Raw genomic sequence first — 20,904 nt, forward strand, 5'->3', positions numbered from 1 at the left:
CGAGATCCATCCTGCACAGCAATGTTTCCCAGTGCCAGAGGGACTGAGACAGAGCAACCACCTCCAGGAGGGACTTCTTTTCCAAATCTGTCATCTCTCCAGACCAGCACGAAGTTTTTGCCATTGGGTATTGTTAAATTTATTGTGCTGGGGAGTGCTTTGCCTGTTTAATAAACAGGGTTCTTTCTACTTCTCTCTGAGGGGCTTTTCTTTCTGAACTGGTTGGGGGAGGGCAGGGAGGGCCCCTTAGGTTTCCTCCCAAATTTTCCCGAAACCACTACATGTTGGAAGGAAATTATTTACTTAATGAAAAGCAAACATTCACTGAATATCTGTGACATTGGGTTTTAATACTGACAAAAAGTATTTACAAGGGATTCTTAGACAGCTCTAAGAACATATTTTCCTAATTCCCCTTATACTTCTTGCTGGCCAGGAAGGCTGAAGTGAACGGATTCAGCCCAGAGTTTCTCACACATTTCTAAATGGTTTTCAAGGCAGTCTCCTAAAATACAGGTATTAGTTCCCCTAGTCATCATAGCAAAAGCTAGTGGAGTCTATTCACCAGAAAATAATACTTTTTGTGAAGTGGAGACAAGGCAGCTCTTTGCAATATCTCAAAAATGAACTTTTTTTTTTTTTTCCTCAGTCTTTGCTTTCTCTTAAATTACGCATTTGAGCCCTGGTTTCTTTCTGACAGTAAAATTCATTTTTATCCAGTCTGGAGAGCATTGTGTATTATTGCTGCTGGCATCTCCTCACCCCCCTCTCCTCCCTGCAGGAGTCCTACAGCCCTCTTGCACCTGCCTGGAAGAGATCCCTGTTGAGAGAGCTGGCTGCTTGCCAGACATTCCTGCCCCAGTGTTTGGTGTCTCAGAAATCAACTGCATAATAATGTGTGTTTTCCCATATAGTTGCCATTTGCTCTGACTGGTTTTTGGCAAGCAGGTGCTGCCCAGAGCATTCCCAGTGTTTGAGGTAACAAATAAGGTAAATCTGGGAAGGTTGTAGGGGCAGGAGGGGCAGACATCATCCCTTCTCCATCACCCCCACTCCATCACCCTCTCACCATCACCATGGTTCAGGGAGCTCCTGCTGGAACTCTGTGGATGGACAACACAAAGTCTCTGTGCTGGCAGCCCACAGCTCATTCACAGATGTAGGTTTATTTAGCATCACACAAACAATATTCTTATTTGTTCACATAATCTTTATTTTTCCTGTACTTAACATTCCCTGTGTCTTATCTTGCAGCTTCAGGGGCCAGCTCAGTGCTCAAACAGGCAGATTTCTTGACTGGTCTCAGCTGAGCACTGAAGTGTCTCCATGGGGTTTTTTGCTCTCCAGAGATCAGAGAGCAAAGTGGCTTGGAGCTGGCAATCATCACCACAACTAAATTATGTAATCCCATACCTAAGCCCTGGCACAGCAGGAAATAGGGGCAACCAGCAGGCATGGAAGAAATCCAAAGCAGGAAGCACTGAAGAAGTTAAAAAGCAGCAGGGCTGTGGTTTAAAACCCACATATGTTCAGGGTGTTGTGAAAAATAAAGGTTGGCGAATAATAGTAAGAAACTGTTAATGAACAATTTAACTTGCTGCTCAAAGGGGCTGAGTCAGCCTTGAAAATAATGGTGTAGGGAAAATGTCTGTGACTGGGGACCGTCCTGTCACCCTGCAGCTACATCCATGCAGAAGCTGATGAAAGCTGAACCTATCAGATACAAGACTTATTGAGGTGATAGAGCCCAAAGTGGAGGAGAAATCAGAAATATTCCTTTATAGAGACTGAACTCCAGCCTTTGGAAGGCACATTGCCTGGGGTTAAGGAACAGTGCTCATGCATCAAAGCAATACCAGTCCAGCCAGAAGCTGTGCTGGCTTCAGTGCCTGCTCTTGTTCCTTGCCAGCTGGATCAGGTCATCACCGTTATTGTTGGAAGCTGCCAACAGAAGACAAATGGAGGTGAGAACCACAGGTGTTCCTCACTGATGTGCTGACATTCCTGTCCCACCAACCTTGCACAGTGACCCTAAGGGACTATATCTCCATCCCTTTCCATCATCTGTGGGCTTTGCCATCTGAGGATGACACCAGCGGCTCCTGGAGTGCTGCATCCAGGACAACCTGTTCTTCCTGGATATTGTTACTTCTTACCCATGTGGTTGCAGCAACAGTCCCCCGGGGAGAGAAGAAAAGGCCATTTGTCACCCACTGACAGCCCTGGGCCACCGCAGTGATCCCCTGCCTGCACCAGCTCCCAAGACAAACAAGTGGGGGAAAAATGCGCACAACAAGCAGGATAGGCTGCTTCCCATCCCAGTCGTACAGGCAGCTAGACTTAGGGAACACTAAGCTCTAAATGGACTATAAGAAGGAGCTTATAGTCCTTCCTGTGGTGTCCTCAGGGCTGTCCTGCCCTTCACTGTGATGTCCTCAGTGATGCCCTGCCCTACCTGTGGTGCTCACAGAGCTCTGCCGCCCACCCTGTGATGTCCTTCATGCTCTTTTTCTGTCCAGTTCTACCCGAGGTCAGATAAGCTCCCTGTGCCTGCCCTGCACAGGTCCCCCGTGCATCCACAGAGAGGACAGGGCTATCCTACCCCATGGGTGTCTCTTAACAGGAGGCTCAGCCCCTCTGCTATACAAAAGGGGCTTAGTGGGCATGGGGCAACAGTGCAGGCAGAGCCTAGGCACCATACACAGCCACTGCTGCCACCACCACAGGGACGCTGGGCTACTGCTGCTGCTTGCTCTGGCCCTGCTTGTGCCCCTGGTGCTGCATCCAGGGAGGTAAAGGCAGCCCTGGGGCAGAGCCCGGCCGTGCTGAGCCATGCTGTGCTGTCCCGAGTGCAGGGTGAGGGGCTGCACCCCCTGGCTGTGCTGTGCCATGTTGTCTAACAGGCTGTATGCTCTTGTTGTGCCCTGCAATGCCATCCAGTGCCATCCTACACCATCCCACCCTATTCCACTGCATCACATGGTACAGTGACCATGATTATGGGAATTTCCAGTTCTGGCTCTGCTGTCTCCGTGGGTTGACTACCTACCCCTGGTATAGGGGAGTAGCCAGCACTCCCAGCTCTATCCTGCTCTGCCTGGGGAGGGAGAGGTGCTGTTCCAGCTGGTGCTCATGCCACTGCTTCCTGGTGCCACAAAGGGGGCTATGCTGGCCTCACACATGCAGGACATGTGCCCCACTGCTTAGGCAGGCTGGAACAGGGGTTGTGACTCAGCACTGACCAAGGAATCCATAAAAAGTCACAGTCTGTCTGAGAACACAAGAGGAAGGGCAGTAGACCTCCCTAATCCTCACCCCTCCCTAACCAGGTTGGTGCAAACAACCTCCAAGTGCTACACTGGCCCAGAAAGGAGGAAAAGGAAGCAAGATGCCCAGCCCTGGGCAGAAGGGCACAGAGTTTGTTCAAGGACCAGCCACTGGCACAGCTACTCCCCACAGAGGGATTTTCTGGGTCCTAGCATTACCATGCCTTGTAGGCAGAGAAAGAAGAAAGCAAAGGTCAGGTCTTTCCTGCCATTATCTCTGAGAGGTGGGTAAGAAGGCACATCCTGCTCTTTTCAGTAAAACACTTTCCCTTCCACAAGTCTTCCTTCCACAAGAACAAGCTACCACTGGGACTTGTCCCCTCCCTGCCTCCCCAGCCCTCCAGCCTAGTCCATGAAGATAAAGGGGAACTGCAAGAGGTCTCTCTTCCAGTTTAGTCCCGTGCCAAAGAAGACACTGAAGAAGAATGAGAGTAGACAGCTGGACAGATTTATTAAGAACTGAAGTGATTTATCCCCTTAAATGTGCTCCACTGCCTGCCCCCAGCACCAGCAGGGAGGGGGCCATGGTACCAGACCAGGACCTGCTTCTTGGGCTCAGATTGTCACCATCCAGGGAGCCGGGTCTCCCCTGGGGATTGTATCTGCCACAGGCCCTCCTGGGGCAGAGCCAGTCAGTATGTGCAGTGTCATCCCAGGACAACTACAGCATCCATGTGCCTGAGTGCACCACTCCATTCTCCTCACACACACATTCACTCACACCTTTTTTTCCCTGCAGGACAGGTCCCTACCAGCCCAATGACCCTAATTGCCACACTCATATACCTCCACATTCACACTGAGAATTGGGCATTAGGGAAAAGATGAGAGGACTAGAGGATTAGGGGAAGGATGAACCATACACACTTCCTGCACAGGCTAGCCTCTCACTAGGATTAACACTAAGGTACCTTTAGTTGGAGCAGGCATGCTCCTCCAACCCAAAATTGGAGCAGGTATGCTCCCCTGACCCAACCAAAATTGTAGCAGGCGTGCTCCTCCCACTCAACCAAAATTGGAGGGGCCCACTACCCCTCTTGCACACCACTCACACACTAAGGTCCTCTGCATGCTCAGAGGGGGCTCACTATCCACCTGAGGGCCAAGTATTGCTAAGAGTACAGTTTGTCACCACATCTTGGCCCGATATTAGGGAAAATTTAGAAAAGATGGAAGACTGGCAGGAAAAAGGCATAAATGAACTATTAAGAGAAGCCCTAAAGATTTATCTGAGAAGGGAAGAGAAAAAAACAAAATCAAAACCCAGAATTATGGTGGCCATAGCCAAAGAAAGCTTAGGGGTCCAAACTAAACACTTCCCAGAAAGAAGTGAGAATAGGCCAAAACCCTCCATAGGAACATCTAGAAGTAAAATATTGCCTCCCTGGGTCAATGAGGATAGAAAACCTGGAGTACTAGCAGAGATCAGAACATGCTACTATTGTGGAGAGGTAGGGCACATAAGGAAAGACTGTAACAAACACACATTTGACCAAGTCATCGAGAAGGAACAGGATGCTCTAGAGAAAATACTGAGAGGAGATTATTAGGGGTGTCAGGGGCTCTATATGATAGGGGACCTCATGAGACATAGAGAAGAGCCCTTGGTAAACTCTGAAGTGGGTCCCCAAAGCGAAGAATTTGAGTTCCTAGTGGATACCAGAGCAGATAAGTCCAGTATTAAGAAACTCCTGGCAGGAATCACAATCAGTGAAAGGGTCTGTGTGGTGGTGGGAGTGGAAGGAAGATCATTTAAGGCCCCATTAGCAGAGGGTGTAGAAATAAAAGGAAATTCCCAGCATTGTCTAGCTGACCTCATATACCTCCTCCTCAATCTAGAGAGTAATCTATTAGGGAGGGATTTGCAGGTCCAATTGGGGGTAGGAATTATCCCAAAAGGTGGGAGAATTGTAGTCCATATTATGGAACTAACCAGTGGAGATATAGAAGAAATAAATCCAGAAGTCTCGGTAGAAGAAGGAAGGAGAGGCTATTTAAATATCCCTGCAATAGAGATGCAAAAAGAGACTCCTCCCATCTGAGTCAAACAATATCCAATATCCCCAGAAGGTAAAAGAGGACTGGCTCCCGTAATAGAACAATTATTGGCAGAAGGCATTTTAGAGCCATGCATGTCCTCCCATAACACCCCCATATTAGCTGTCAGGAAGACTGAGGACAAGTACAGACTGGTCCAAAATTTAAGGGAAGTAAATAAAAGAACCATCATAATGTAGTTCAGAATCCCTATACCCTCTTGAGCAAAATTCCAAGGGAGCACGCCTGGTTCACCATCATTGATTTAAAAGACGCATTTTGGCCATGCCCCTTAGCTGAAGAAAGTAGAAATTGGTTTGTGTTCAAGTGGGAACACCCAGATCACCAAAGAAAGCAATAATTAAGGTGGACACATTTACCTCAGGGGCTTACTGAGTCTCCAAATCTTTCTGGGCAAGCACTAGAAGTACTGTTGGAACAATTTATTCCTGAAGAGAGGTACAAATTTTGCAATAAGTTGACAATTTAATGTTTGACAATTTGATATGTTTATATCAGGAGAAGAACAAAATGAGATCAGTGTCACTAGTAGAAAACTTTTAAATTTCTTAGGAGAGAAAGGCTTGAAAGTTTCCCAGAGGAAGCTGCAATTTGTGGAAACCGAAGTTACGTATCTAGGTCACATATTTGGAGGGGGAGATAAGAAATTGAGCCCCGAGAGGATATCAGGCATATTATCAATACAAGCAGCAACAACCAAAAGGGATGTAAGAAAATTATTAGGACTATTTGAGTATTGTAAATTATAGTTAGACCAATACACTCAAAGTGTAAAATTTCTCTACGATAAACTAGTAAACCAAGAACCCCTAAAGTGGACTAATGAAGATCAGGAAAAATTAAAAGAATAAAGAATAAATTATCTAAAGCACCTGTTTTAAGCTTGCCTGATTTGAGAAAGGAATTCAATTTATTTGTGAACACAGAGAAAGGCATTGCATATGGGATGGTAGCCCAGGAATGGGGAGGATGTAGAAAACCGATTGCATATATCTCCAAACTATTGGACTCAGTAGCCAGAGGGTGGCCCGCATGCATCCAAGCAGTTGCTGCAACAGCCATTTTAATAGAAGAAACAAATAAAGGTCCATACACCACATGACATTAAAACACTTTTAAGCCAAAGGGCCCAGCAGTGGCTCACAGGTTCGAGAATATTCAAATATGAAATCATTTTAATGGAGGTTGATAATTTAGAATTGGTTGTTTCAAAAAGCTTGAACCAAGCCAAATTCCTCTCTGGGGAACCCCTATAAGAACTAGGACATGATTGCTTGGAACTAGTAGATTTTCAAACAAAGGTCAGAAAAGACCTAGATGATGTCCCTCTACCCTATGGAAGAAAGATATTCACTGATGGGTCCTCAAGAGTGATAGGAGGAAAGAGAATGTCAGGGTATGCTGTGATTGAAGCAGTGGAGGAAGGACATATGAAAGTCGCAGAGAAAAGTAGATTGCCCTCTAATTGGTCAGCAGAGTCTTGTGAAATATACGTCTTAAAAAGAGGGTTGGATATGCTAGAGGGGGAGAGGGGGACCAGGGAACAATCTGTACCAATTCACAGTATGCCTTTGGGATTGTTCATAATTTGGAAAAATCTGGGAAGAAAAAGGACATTTGAATTCAAAAGGAAAAGACCTATTGCACAAGAACTTAATCAAATCAGTGTTAGAATCCCTACCTAAGCCAGTGGAGGTAGCAGTAGTACATATAAGAGGCCATCAAAAGGAGATACTTTTGAGGGAAGAGGAAATCAATTGGCAGATAAAGCGGCTAAGGAGGCTGCCCTAGACTTAGAAGAACCAATAAGAATTCTTAAACTAAATGAAAACACAGACAGAAAGAAAGGGAAGAAGGGTCGATATTTAGTGAAAAAGAGTTGAAAGTGATAAAAGAACTGGAGATGCAGCAAGGAGAGCAAGGAGAATGGCTAACACCTGATGGGCGCAAGCTTTTAAATAAGGCCTTAGTCCGGAGAATGCTAACCGAGATACATGACTTAACCCATTGGGGGTCCAAGGGCTGTGTGACCATTTCCTAAGAGAAAATCTGTGTATTGGACTTCACAATTTGCAAAAGCAGTAACTCGAGGTTGTTTGATCTGTTAGAAAGTGGATCAGAAAGTAATGAGGAAAACCATACCGGAGGGAGAGAGTTGGCCCTAAGGCCACTCCAAAATGCCCAAATCAATTTTACAGAAATGGTCCCTACACAAAACTGTAAGCATTTACTGGTGATAGGAGATCACCTTATCCATTGGGTGGAAGCATTCCCTACTAGGAGGGAAACAGCAGAGGTAGTTGTGAAAATTCTATTGGAGCAGATTATTCCTTGATACGGGCTAATTAATAACATCGCTTCAGGTATAGGTGCACATTTTACATAAGGTAATCAAGGCCTTGGGCATAAAATGGAGACTACATACCCCAAGGCATCCTCAGAGTTCTGGGAGAGTGGAGAGAATGAACAAGACCCTCAAAAACATATTAACTAAATTGATTGCAGAAACCTGAATGAATTGGCTGAAATGTTTGCCTCTTGCTCTCCTACAAATTAGAACAAGACCTCGGTCCGACATGGGGTTTTTTCCCTATGAAATTATGTTTGGACTCCCCTTTCTGATAACCCCATATAGTACGGGAAATTATTTAGAAGGAGAAGGATTAACCCAAACATATTTAGAAACTATTGGGAAGACCCTAGAAAGACTGAGAAAAAAAGTATGTCTTCCCCAGACATCTCTGTTAGACATCAATGCACACCAGATTAACCCTGGAGACTGGGTATTGATTAAATCTTGGAATAGCACTCCATTAACTCCTAAATTTGACGGTCCCTTCCAGGTACTCCTCACTGCACACACTGCAGTAAGGACACAGGAAAGAGGCTAGACTCATATTACCTGGGTAAAAGGACCTGTACCGCCCCTGAACGATGAACTGGAACTTGCAGTGGCATCAGTAGACTCGCCAGAGTGGTTTGCAATACGCAACTCAAGCAATCTTAAAGTGACCTTTAAAAGGAAAAAGCCAAGAATTGGTTGAGCAAATTGATGCAAACTGAGTATAAAATCTACCAAAGACTGACATACTGAGTTTAAAGGCTACAGTGGTTGTTTTAAGTGTTGTAATTATCATTTATAGAAGCTTGAATGTTAGAGTGTGTTAAGGTTCTCTTTATTGTTGGCAGAGCTCGTGTAAGTTTGATTTTCCTTAAGAACCAGATCTCCCACGGAGCATTTGTTCAAGAAGCCACTAAATTGATAGGAAGAGGGAGGAAAGTAAGGACTCTGTCACCTGTCTAGAGAGATTCACCAGTCCCGAGAGGCAAGACCGGGTGAGACCACTATGCTGAGGATGGTTCATACTGGACTCTTGGGAAGACTGATACTAGTCCTATTTGCAAAGAACACTACAGAAAGTGAGGAATATGCATATACTAAGTGCTACCATCCTCTCTATGATGGAGAAAACCTTGGGTCATTAATAAGGGTCCACACTAATCTCAACCCCAGCTGTTTTAACCACTCCCAGTTAACGACCTGTCAGGAAGACGGGAAAGTTTATTGGCTTGTGAAAAATACAGCCTCATTTGGGCAACACTTACTTGGGGAATGCCCTATGGGAGAAGTGTGGTTCTGTTTTGAGCATGAGGCCAACAAAGAGAGACTAAAGGACCTGGTAAAAGAAATTTACCAATTAACAGGGGCAACTAAGAAAAACTATTCAGAAGTACCCATAGAAAATAATCTTTTCAGTGACTTAGTTAAAAGAATTAGTAAAGAGTTAAGTATCACCAATTGCTGGGTTTGTGGGAATACGAAAATGTGGCCATGGGAGGGAATTAGCTGGGGACCATTGGAAATTTTAAAATGGAAACAAACAGAACAAAAGTGTCAAATTTTAGGAAAAAGGGCAAAAGGATGATGGGACCTGAAATCAAAAACAATTGGCAAGGAATGTATACTAAGAACAGGGAAAAGGTACACTCCTCGGGTAGGGAGGATGGCTTGTAAAAGGTATTTAGTGACAAAAGAACTAGGTACCAGATGGATCCCTCGAGAGACTAATTGATATTAGGCCATTGGTAAGAAAGAAAGGGGATGTATCTACCACAAAGGATACCAACTTTGCAGTGAGTATGCAGACCAGGGAATAAACCCCTTCTGGGGATAAAGACAAATATCTAAGTATTGGGAAAATCCCTCAGAGGTTGGAAACTTGTTTGGGGAGGCCCCTGAGCATTTATTTGGGATTGGTGGCAGCATGGCATATACCACCCTCCTGAGGGATTGGACAGGGAGTTGTACAATAGGAATCATTAAGCCTGCCTTCTTCCTCCTCCCAAAGGAGTCAGAGTCAAGTTTAGAAGTTCCTATATATGATGACCTGAAGAAAACAAAAAGAAAAAAGGAGAAATGTAATTAATATGGAGAGTACGCAAAAGTGGAAAGGGAAGATCTGGACCCTAAAAGAGATAATTAAAACCTATGGGCCAGCAACATGGGCCTAGGAGGGTCATGAGGGTACCGTACTCCTATTTACATGTTAAATAGAATCCTTTGGCTCCAGGCAATATTAGAGAGAGTTTCTAACAGAACAGCTCTAGCCCTCGATCATATAAATAATCATATAAATAACCAATTGGCACAAACTAGAACAGTCATCTACCAAATTCGATCAGCAGTAGATTATTTATTGGCCAGTGAGGGAGGAATATGCGGTAAATTCAACTCCTCAGAATGCTGCCTGGAGATGGATGACAAGAGTGAAGTCATTAGAAACATCTCCAATGAAATCCATAAAATTGCCCACATAGGTACTCAAGAGTGGACTCCTTTAATGGTACCAGCTGGTGGGATGATTTCTGGTCATTTAAAGGGAAATGGTGGAAGAAGGCAGCCTTTATGATGGTAGCTGCATTAAGAAGCTTGTTATTTTTATTTTCTTACTCCCTTGCCTAATCCGGACAATATCATCCACAATCCAAGCAAGTACCCTAATTTCAACCACAGCTACACAAACCAAGATCATGGTGCTAGAAAGTCAAAAAGAAGAGTATAAGAACGCTAAAAAAACTTATGATTAATAGCAAAAATCAAGGAGATTCTATTCCCAAGAAACAAAAATTATTAATTGATGCGGGATTAATCCTGACCAAAATAAAAGAGGGAGGATATTGTGAAAAATAAAACCCTAAAATATGAGCTCTTGGTTAAAGTTGTGATTGTTAGAAGTTACTGTTCCAAGTTTACTTGTTGAATATTGTTGAATAGATTAAGGAATTGTTCGTTTGTATCCCTTTACCCCTATCCCTCATTCCCCACTCTGTACCTGTACCCTTTTTGTAACTGTATCCTTCCCATAACACCCCTAATGGCAACGAAACCACCTGACATGCGAACCAGAGAACTCCCATGGACCTTAGCACCCAGAGGAAGTGGAATTGACATTGAAAAACCCCTAAAGCCAGCGAGCCATTGCCCAGATAGGACTGCAAACTACATCAGTGAGCAGGGAAAAACATCAGGCTACTTGCTGGGACTCCTTTCCTCATCACTGTGACTTGAATAACACCCGCTCTGCATGACTACCTTGGACTTTCAACAAGCCAGCATCTTCTGCCATGTGGCAGAGCTGCACACCTCCTCCTCTGTGTTGTCCATTGGGAGCAGCGGCAGTATGTGTGACCCCTCAGGCCCCCACCCAGAGCTGACCGTCAATAAAGGCCTTTAAAAGGAGCTGATCTCCTGGTCCATTCATTTCACTCGCACAGAGTGGGAGGGGAGGGTCTCTGCCTGCCATCTGCAGCCCCACCAGCCCGGTGTCTGGAAAGCCATGCCCAGCTGTTCCCAAACTGTCCGGTAGCAGCCCTCTGCCGTATGGAAACCCTCCTCCGCCATGCCCTGCAGGAGAGGGAACAGGACTGTCAGCACATCCACGGAGTGCAAGGAGCACGTGCTGGGACAGGGATCTATTAGGGGGCAGGTTGTGTATTGACATGCAGTTCTGACCGCTCAGAAAACGGAATGTGGCTTTTGGTAATACCCGGCGACTGGATAACATTGCGGGCAGCCGTGGAGAGCCTGGCTTAGGCCCCGCTGCCCCGGGGCGGCCGGGCGCAGCCAGGCCTCTGAGGGCTCACAAAGGAGGCAGGCCCAGCTGAGTTTTCCCTGCGCCGGCTGCCAGCGGCAGTGCTGCAGTTCGGCAGGGCCGGACGCGTGTCTGGAGACATGGTGAGGATCAGGCCGGCCCCTCTAGCTGCCGGCACCCCTGGTTTGGGGGAGGATGGCATCTCCCCCCACCCTACACTGGGTGTTACAGAGCAGCTGCGAGCAGCTCACACTGTCAGATCCAGGGGTGGAGGAGAAGGTATCCACCAGCCTTCAGCCCCTCACCACCATGGCTTTGAAACCTTTGCAGCTGCCTCAGCGGAGAACACATGACCACCGCAGGCCTGGGCAAGCTTTAACTCTTTCCTGACACAGATTGAGACTTTCTTAAACTCTAACCCTTCTCAGAGATGAGAGAAAAGGCCATATTGGAGACATGTAAAGGGACAACATGGAGATCTCAAAGTCAGTAAAGGAAGAGTGACTTTTAAGTGATAGACATGACAAGTTGCCTTGGTTCTAGGCTGAAAATCTCCTATGGATTTTGGTAACAGACTAGAATAATATTTTAAATCGTGGACAGTATAAATTGGGGAGATGATTTGTGGATTTGAGCAAAGATATCTCTGATGAACTGAGTCAACATAGAATTAGCAGCTGTGATTTTTGTGACCTCATGAGAAGTTGAACAGAGAGAGATGAGAAGAAGCCCTCTACCAGTGAAGAAGTGAGAAGACATCTCTGTTCCTTGAGTTGAAAAAGATCCTTTGCCTTTGAAACAGCTCATTTTAAAATGTACCACCCCAATTCTGTGAGTCTATGGCCTGTATGTAGTCATGGGAAAGGCTATGTGATATGGAAAGTTCCACAACTGCAGAATCTCCTGGGCAGGCTGCTTTGCTGTGAGTTGGAAGCCACAAGCAGACTGTTTCTCTTATGGAAAGTTACCAAACAACTGCGTCTCCTGAACCCTGAGATTTCTCTCTTAAAGACTGAATGAAAGGCTGTTTTATAAGTGGTACTGACCTAGAGTTCTGAGTTTTGCCTCTTTACATTGTTTGTAGAAAATGAACAGTTTGTGGTAGAAGAATGGGTTAATTTAAAAAATTAATTAACAGCATCCTGGAAAGCTTTTTACCAGCCAAGGAGGCTGGAGGAAAGAACTCTGCCCTCTCTGCCCAAGAACTGGGCTTGTTCCCAATTTAGGCTGTACCCGAAGTTTCCATTGCTTGTCCTTGCTGTGGTTCTTCAAAAGCTCTTCATATCACTTCCAGACTGTTCTTGACAATTAGTTGTGCCCTACCAAACTATGAGTCATGGGAGAGGAAGATTGAAGCATGGCAGAATCCCATCCTGGAGAACAGGTAAGGCAGATGAGAGCACCTTCCCAGGGGCCTCCTGGGGTTGGCTGCCGCAGGAGCATCACCACCTCAGCCTCTCAGGGTGGGCTTCCCTCTTTCCCACAGCCAGCTGCCTTCCTGGTACAAGTCAGCCCTCTTCAATGAGCTTTACTTCATGACAGATGGGGGCACCATCTGGATGGAGGTGCCCCCTGATTGCTGTGCCGAGGACCTGCAGGGGCCGGCAGGGGCAGGACTCTCCCACCTCCTCCCTGTCCTGCGGGAATACGGAAGGTTTGCTTATTTGGAAGGTAACTCACAAGGCTGTGAGGGATTCTCACGAGGCTCTGAGGGATTCTCCCAGCTCAACCCCTCCCATTACTGTAGCTGTGGGTCTTTGCCCTGCCATGGGGATGTTTTTCACACTCCAGGGTGGAGGGAGCAGTGCTGTTCCCAGGAAAACCCCTTGCAGCCCAGAAGGATTTGGCAGGAAGTGTTCCCCAGATCTCTGGTTCTCTATGTGGAGAATGAAACCCCCTTTGAAAAGGAGCCCCTGCCTGTGCTGGGAAAGATCCTGTAGTCCTGGGCCCTGTGGAGGGAGGGCTTTTCCCCCTTTTCCCCTTTTCCCCATGGCAGTCTCCTTCCCCTCACCATCTGCCCTGTCCTGCCAGGCCAGGAGTACCGCATGTACAACACCTACGATGTCCATTTCTACGCCTCCTTTGCTCTCGTCATGCTGTGGCCCAAGCTGCAGATCAGCCTGCAGTATGACATTGGTGAGTGTCCCCAGAGTGTCCACCAGTGCCTTGGTGCCTGCTTGGGGCTTCACCTTGGGAAGAGATGGGTGGTTTGAGACAGCTGCTGCTGTGGGGATGTGTGCCATGGAGCCAGCATCCCCCTCCAGCCACTCTGCTGTGCCCAGCACCTGGAGTGCCTTCTTGCCATGCTGGGGGTGCACAGCTGGCTCTGCCTGCCCTGGGGGAGCCCCATGTCTTCCCAGCTCTGTGCTTGCCCCTTGCAGAGCAGACACATGGAGCTGTTTGCAGACTCCCAGCAGGAGATGGGCCACAGGCCATTGCTCCAGGCTGCGCGGGGTCCTGCTGGCCTGCACCAGGTGGAGTCCCAAGGAGCTCCATGTGGTGGGTGAGCTGACAAAGAGTGGTCCAAGCCATGGAGGGTCACAGCAGGGGTCACACCTGGGAGGCCTTCAGGGATGGTGGTTAAGAGAGGCAGTGGAGCGCCATGGTGTGGGAGGGGAACAGGGACCCTGATGCATGAAAGAGAGGAGACAGGATGTGTTTGCAGCAAACACATTTGATTTATTGGGAGAAGCAGGTGAGGCAGGAGGAAGGGCTACAAGCCTGGCACTGCCTCTTCTCTGGGAACTCCAATGCTACCACCCTCACTCCAGGCGCTTGAATTTGTTGTAGCCAACCCTGTGGTGACACAGACAGAGGAGATGTAAGGGTGGGACACAGGAGTGGCCCAATGCCTGCCCAGCCCTGCATCCTTCCAAAACATTTGCACCTTGTCAGGAGACCCAGGGAAGCTGTGCACAAGCACCCTGTTCTCCCTCACTTGCACATTGACAGCAACCTGCTAAGTGCTGAGCACCACAGGCATACACACACTCCTTAGGGACATAAACCACTCATTTGTGATAGCCCCTACCCCTCGGGGTGTACAGGGAACCTGTGCAGGCCAGGGACAGAGAGCTCACCTGGTGGCATTCCAGTCATCTCTGCGTTCATCCACATGTGACCTCAGCAGCCACATGGTCTTCAAAACCTCCTTTCCATCATTATCCACAAAGCACTGTCCCGTGAAAACAGTGATGGAGTCTGTGGGGACAGGACAGAAGGTGACTGAGGTGGCAGGTCAGTGGCTGCCCCAGCACAGGGGACAGTAGACCCCTGCTGTCCCCAGCCTCTGGAGACAGTAGGGATGGGGAAAGCAGGCAGGAGGGCTCAGAAGGCTGGGGGTGTCACATGGAGATGGGCAGACAGCACAGGCTTCAGTCTCTGCTGCATCTCCTGAACCCTGGGACTGGGAGCTGACAGCAACCAAGGAGATCCAGGGACAAGGATGGAGGAGCCTCAGGGAGGGGAGAGGGAGAGCAGTGAGGATAGTGCAGGGGAAGGCAAGGAATCAGCAATGACACTGCAGGGAGGGACAGAAAGATGGACTAGGGACAAAACAAGGATGCTAAGGGAAGACTAAGTACCTGAAAAGGTCCAATGGACTGTGAAGCCAAAGGTGGGCTGATTCAGCTGATCTGGGAGGTGCTGATACTCCAGCACTGGTGACTTCTTGATCGTTACTGGGCTGGCTGACACAGCTGTGCAGTAGATACTGGTGAAGTTGCCATTTGGATTCACGATGCCAATGGTCATGTTGGAGCCCAGGTCATTGATCCAGCATGGGGGTGGTGTGGGCACAGGGGGCAAGGATGAGGGATGGGGGATGTGCACATGGACGAGGATGGGAACAGGGACACGGATGGAAGCACGGGTAGGAGGGATGGGTACAGGGCAGGGATGGGTGCAGGAATGAGGGAACTGAGGCAGGGATGGGGGTAGCCATGGGGACTGGAACAGGGATGGACACAGAAATGGAGATGGGCAAAATAGGGATGCACAAGGGGATGCGTGGGGCTGCCCACTGACATTACCCAGCCTGGGGCTCTTTAGCCCCATGTCTATTGGTTGAGGGCGGGCTCGGAGTTGTCATCCTGCCCTGCAGGAGCTCCTGTGTCCCAAAGCACCCTCTGGTCACTGTGGGGGATGGACAGAAGGACAGAGAGTCATGAGGGCTGGGCAAGGTACGTGTGCAGGGACAGCAGGTGATCTGCGGTGGCTCCAGGGAATTGGAAGATGAAGGGAACAACAATAGCCTCAACAGCAATAGGAAAATCTCTAAGCAGGGCATTGCAGGCTGGAGGTGAGCAGCCCAGGTTGCACGTACCAGGCAAGAGGAAAAAGGCAAATGAAAGGTAAATAAAAGGGCAGGATCACGTTAAGGTCAGGGACAGGATGTGGGATAGTTAGGACAGCTGATGAACACAGATTGTGGTGCAGAGGGGGTGGTGCCCCCAGTGATGAGTTCTTGTAAACTCTACAGTTTTACTTTCAGTTTCCTTATTAAGCAAGCACAATGTTTGCATCATTCTCTGTTCTACTGTCTGCCTCCTTAGGAGAAACCAGAAGCCAGGGAATTTGCAGTTGAGGGGGTAATGAAATGACAGAAATTAAATCTTATGTCCTGGACCAACGTGGTTCTCAGTGGCCTCGTGCCTCACAGTGCAGGGCTCCCAGCCTCACCCTCCACTTCCACTGAGGTCCCAAGGCTTTAGCCTGACAGACCCCTCAGAGAAGCCTTTGGGTGCTCATGGTGCTGGTGGCAGCCACAGTGGGCGTTTTGGGAGGGGAAGCAGGAGAATGAGCCCAGCACGACCAGGGCAGTGCCAAGGACCAGTGGGGATGCACTGAGGGCTCTGTGCAGAGGATGAGGCAACGAGGGTGCAAGGGTGAGGATGAGGATTCAGGGTGACTTTTGACCAAAAGCTGGACCACCAGGCACATCAACCAGTTGTGCTCAGTTAGTACAAGCATACCCTGGAGAGTCTCAGGTCTATGCACTCTGGGTGCAGCCCCAGAGCCCAGGAGGGAATGAGGAAAAAGAGTAAAGGCTGAGGAAGGCTGGGGAGGATCTGCACTCTGTCAGAGGAAGAGGATGGCAGACAGGCCCTGACACTTTCTCAGGGGCACTGTGTGCTTTTTGACCCAAAGTTCCTGCCCCATCCAGCTGTCTCTTGTCCCAGCAGCCCTGCAGACTCCAGGCAGCATTGCCCTTAACACCCTTTACACCTGTCCCTGCCCACACAGCTTCTCCTTGTGGTGCTCAGTCTCGGGTTTTAATCTGGTTGTTTCCTCGACCAGAGATTCCAAGGCTGGTGGTTCATGTGGGCACGAAGGGAGTGATTTTCCCTCTTGACCTCTGAAGGATTTAGGGTCTCCTGTCTGACTCTGTGTCTCTGTGTTCTGTGCTGACCTCAGTGCTCGGTGTTCGGTGCGAGAATGATGAGGAGTCTCAAGGTCTTGGTTTTCTTGGTTCTCGCGTTGTTTATTAGTTCTTATCTTACAATTCTCAGTGTCAGGCTAAGATGTTCACAGCAGCCTGGACACAAGGCAACTCCCCCTGTGATGGGAGGTTGCTACCTCTTATACAGATAACTACGTACCCATTGTTTACAATTCCATGCCAATGTCTGTCACCTATACTAACAGGGTCATTTCTACTCTGATCCAATCCACTGAAACTACTTTGTGCCCACGTCACTGCAGAAGATGGATGCCAAGGGAGAAAAAGAAGAACCCAGGGCACCACCCTAAAATCACCTTCTTGTCCCTTTGCATCTACATTCTATAAATCCAAAACTACAAAATCTTCTGCACAGTGATAACATACTACTCTCAATAACACCTTTGTGACTTGCTATTCTTCTCTCTGTTAGATGTTTTTCTCATGGACTAAAATCAAAGACTGTGTCTTCCTGGGCTCTGTGCCAGGCAAACCCCCCTGCACAGACCCCAGACCCTCTTTTTTGGGTCCCAGGCCTCTCTACCGAGGTCTGTGACTTCCCAGGGCACCCAGAGGGATGCCCTGGACTCCAACACTCAGGAACAGGAGTTAGGAGCTGGGCAACATGGATTATGTAACTAATGAGGTGAAAACTTCATGATCTGCTGAAATTATGGATTAGTGAGTCCTAGTGTTAGAGTGGTGCAAAGGGCATTGGGCCCTTGTTTGATTTGTTTCGTTTCCTAAGGTGCTGATAAAATAAAGTTCAATGTTCGGATAACATCCTGTGAATATGAACACCAGAAAGGATTCATATCCTGTTCCACCCCCCGGCTGACCAGGCGACAGCCAGTCAGTCAGTGGGAAGTACATGTATACCTGCATACATACAATAGGTACACCTTCAGTGTCTGTCTTTAGCCACCTGGTCTGCCCAGTAGCTCCCCATGGAGTCTCAGGTCTCTCTCCTGATGCCCCCAGCATCCAGCCTGGATTTTGGACCACCCCAACATCCCAGACTCCCCTCTGTAAGGGCTGGCATCCAGCTCTCCCCAATATGTGCATGCAGCACCAGGACTCCCAACCAGAGCAGTAGCTGGAAATGGAGTTGTATGGGAAGATGGGGTGGAGAGAGGTGCAGAGACACCAGATGAAGCCAGGTGAGAGTGCTGCCTTGCCTGCATGCAACTTTCACCCCTACTCTCAGCTGTGGGGTATCCTGCTGCCCCACACTGTGGGTGCTGCCTGCAGCCATCCAGCACAGGGCCCCTGTGAATGTCCCAAATGGGTGCACAGGCAAGAAGGCACCTGCTGAGGCCTGAAGCCATGATCAGGAAGCAGAATTACCCAGCTACGGTCCTCCAACCTCATCTTTCTCAGCCCCTCCAAAACACCTCCCTGTTGTTCCCCTGCCAGCACCTTGCTCTCCCCGTGGCTGCAGAGTGGCTGCTTGTATACCAGAGACACAAGAGACACAGCTCCCTGCCGTGTGGGGAAAGGTTTATTTGGCTCCATGTGTGAGGACAGCAAGTGGAATGGAGAGGCCCACCAGCAGGTTGCTGGGAGGCACTGGGCAGAAGCAGGGCAAGGTGAGGGTGTGTTTCATTGCCAGGAGCTCAGCTTGGGACTGGGACAGTGGGGAGACTTGGGGATGCAGAAGGACAGCAGGGTGCAGGCAGCACTGGTCCCTGTTGCCATCATTTGATGCGGGTGAAGATGGAAATGCGAACCCTGCAGGAAAGATGTGTAAGCAGGATGGAAGGGAGTGCTGTGGGATGAGATGGCAGGGGCAAAGCTCGCCTTGTGGCTTTCCAGGTGTCCTTGTGTAACCGGACATCTTCCCACAGGAGCCACATGGTCTCCAGGGTCTCCTTCCCACAATGATCCACAAAGCACTGGGCCACAAAGGCAGTGGTGGAGACTGGAAAGGTTCAAGAGAGGCAGAGAGGCGTGAGAGCCTGCACCTCAAGATAGGGAAGCCTGGGCCACCTGATTCTGGCAGACAGACAGACAGACAGACAGACAGACAGACAGACAGACAGACACCACCTGCTTCATGCCCCATGGACAGAGAGATGGACTTCCCTGCCAGACTGGCCAGATGGACAGCTTCCACATGAACCCTACAGAGATTTGGGCATCATCACTGCCTTGGACAGACAGATGGACACCCCCATCACCTCTTCCAGACAATCCTGAAGCCCACCACAGACAGACAGCTCTCCCACCACCACTCCCATGGCAGGAATGTGTGCGTGTGGCCCATCTGTGCCCACAGCCAGGGTTCCTCTGGGTGCCGCAGGGGATTTGGGGCACCAGGCGGGGCGGTCCCCACTCCCAGCATGGGCAGGGGATCACTGTCACTGCTGTACCTGAGAACTGCCACTGCACAGTGAAGCCAAATGTGGGGTGTCTCTTGGCATTGGGATGCTGCTGGACCCCTTGCAAGGGTGGCACCAGGGTCTTCTTGTTGGTGGCTGCCACTGCAGTGTGGTAGGAGCCTGAGAAGGTCCCAGCTGTGCTGTGGCCAAGCTGCTCGTATTGGAGCCCAGCTCATTTGTCCACAGGCCCTGCAGGTCACATGGAGGACAGGGTGTCGTGTGGGCGGCTTGGGCAGTGAGTGCTGAGCCACAGTTCCCTCTCCCCCCACAAGCCTCCCTAAGCAGTGGGATGTGTGTCCCATAGCATGACCCCTCTGTGTGGCAACTGAGAGCAGCACATGGGCACCAGCTGGGACAGCAACCTTCCCTCCCTGGGCAGGGCAGAGCTGGAGCTACTGGGTATCCCCGCATTGCAGGGGTAGGTGACCCACAGAAGCCCCAGGGACAGCACAGCCAGAGCTGGCAGCCTCCTCGGTCATGGACACCGCACCGTGGTGACACAGCAGAACACAAGAGGAGCAGACAAACACTGTGTGCTGGGATGTCACGGCACAACACAGCACAGCACACTAAGAACATGCAACCCTGTCAGCCCTGCACACTGTGCCCCAGGGGTGGCACAGCACGGCACAGGACAGTATGGCACAGCATGGAGCGGCACAGCACGGCAGGGCAGCACCAGAAAGCACAGCAGGAGCAGGCAGCCTCTTGGCCATTCCCAGCGCAGCGCAGGCATGGCCCCCACCCTGCAGCCGGGACAGCACAGCACGGCTGGGCACGGCCGGGCTCTGCCCCAGGGCTGCCCTGACCTCCCTGGATGCAGCACCACGGGGCATGAGCAGGGCCAGGGCGAGCAGCAGCAGCAGCCCGCCGTCCCCGTGGCGGTGGTGGCCGTGTGTGTGCCCGGGCTCTCCCTGCGCTGCTGCCGGCCCCCGCCCAGCCCCTTTTGGAGCAGAGGGGGCCGTGGCCGGGCAGCGGCCGCCGAAACCGGGGCTCCTGCCAAAGGACACCCGGTGGGAGATGGGCAACCAGCCACTGCTCCAGGCTGATCGGGCTCCTGTTCCCCTGGGCCACCTGGGGGTCCCAAGGAGGACTCTGTGCCAGGGAGGGTCACAGCAGGGGACATACATCAGGCCTCATACATCAGGGTATGGTGACAGAAGGCACCGTGGGACACCTTGGGGGGGCATTGGGAATGTGTGTGCTGAGCCACGACAGAATTGTCCAGAAAAATTGGATTTGTTACCTGGTGCGTAACAAGGCAGTAATTACACGCCCCAAGAGAGACATTGATTATTTATTTTAGTTCCACAAACCCGGGTCCTCAGTGTCATTCCAAAGATCAAGCACACCAACTATCAAAACATTTTGCAATTTACACATTTTAGCAAACAAAGACACTAATGCTCATTGGCTGCAAGTTATTTAGTTCTCTTATTAAATACTATTCTCTCTCCTATTGGTTAAGAATTCTCTTGCATCCGATGCTAATTAATCCGCAGGGTCAGCCTTTCTTTTCTCTTGGCTTGGTGGGTTTCTTGACTCAGTGGGTCACAAGTCATGATCTGCCCCTGTCAGAATTTACCTTCTACCCAGTCACAGCTGAT

The 20,904-nt window shown here is 49.4% G+C and overlaps 2 protein-coding genes across 2 annotated transcripts; one reads left to right on the forward strand and one right to left on the reverse strand.

Moving 5' to 3' along the window:
• Positions 1-11,947: 11,947 nt before the first annotated feature.
• Positions 11,948-13,988, forward strand: LOC310922522 (non-lysosomal glucosylceramidase-like; the record flags this gene model as incomplete). The annotated part of the gene is made up of 5 exons (XM_083883152.1): positions 11,948-11,961; positions 12,789-12,860; positions 12,963-13,147; positions 13,508-13,612; positions 13,858-13,988. The coding sequence occupies 5 exons, from the start codon at positions 11,948-11,950 to the stop codon at positions 13,986-13,988; spliced, it is 507 nt and encodes a 168-aa protein (XP_083739278.1).
• A 250-nt stretch (positions 13,989-14,238) lies between these two features.
• Positions 14,239-15,229, reverse strand: LOC310922523 (avidin-related protein 4/5-like; the record flags this gene model as incomplete). The annotated part of the gene is made up of 3 exons (XM_083883153.1): positions 14,239-14,272; positions 14,557-14,677; positions 15,061-15,229. 3 exons carry the CDS (start codon positions 15,227-15,229, stop codon positions 14,239-14,241), a joined length of 324 nt encoding a protein of 107 aa, XP_083739279.1.
• Positions 15,230-20,904: the final 5,675 nt, after the last annotated feature.

Source organism: Zosterops lateralis, assembly GCF_965231275.1.
Source record: "Zosterops lateralis genome assembly, chromosome: Z".
NCBI classification, from domain to species: Eukaryota; Metazoa; Chordata; class Aves; order Passeriformes; family Zosteropidae; genus Zosterops; species Zosterops lateralis.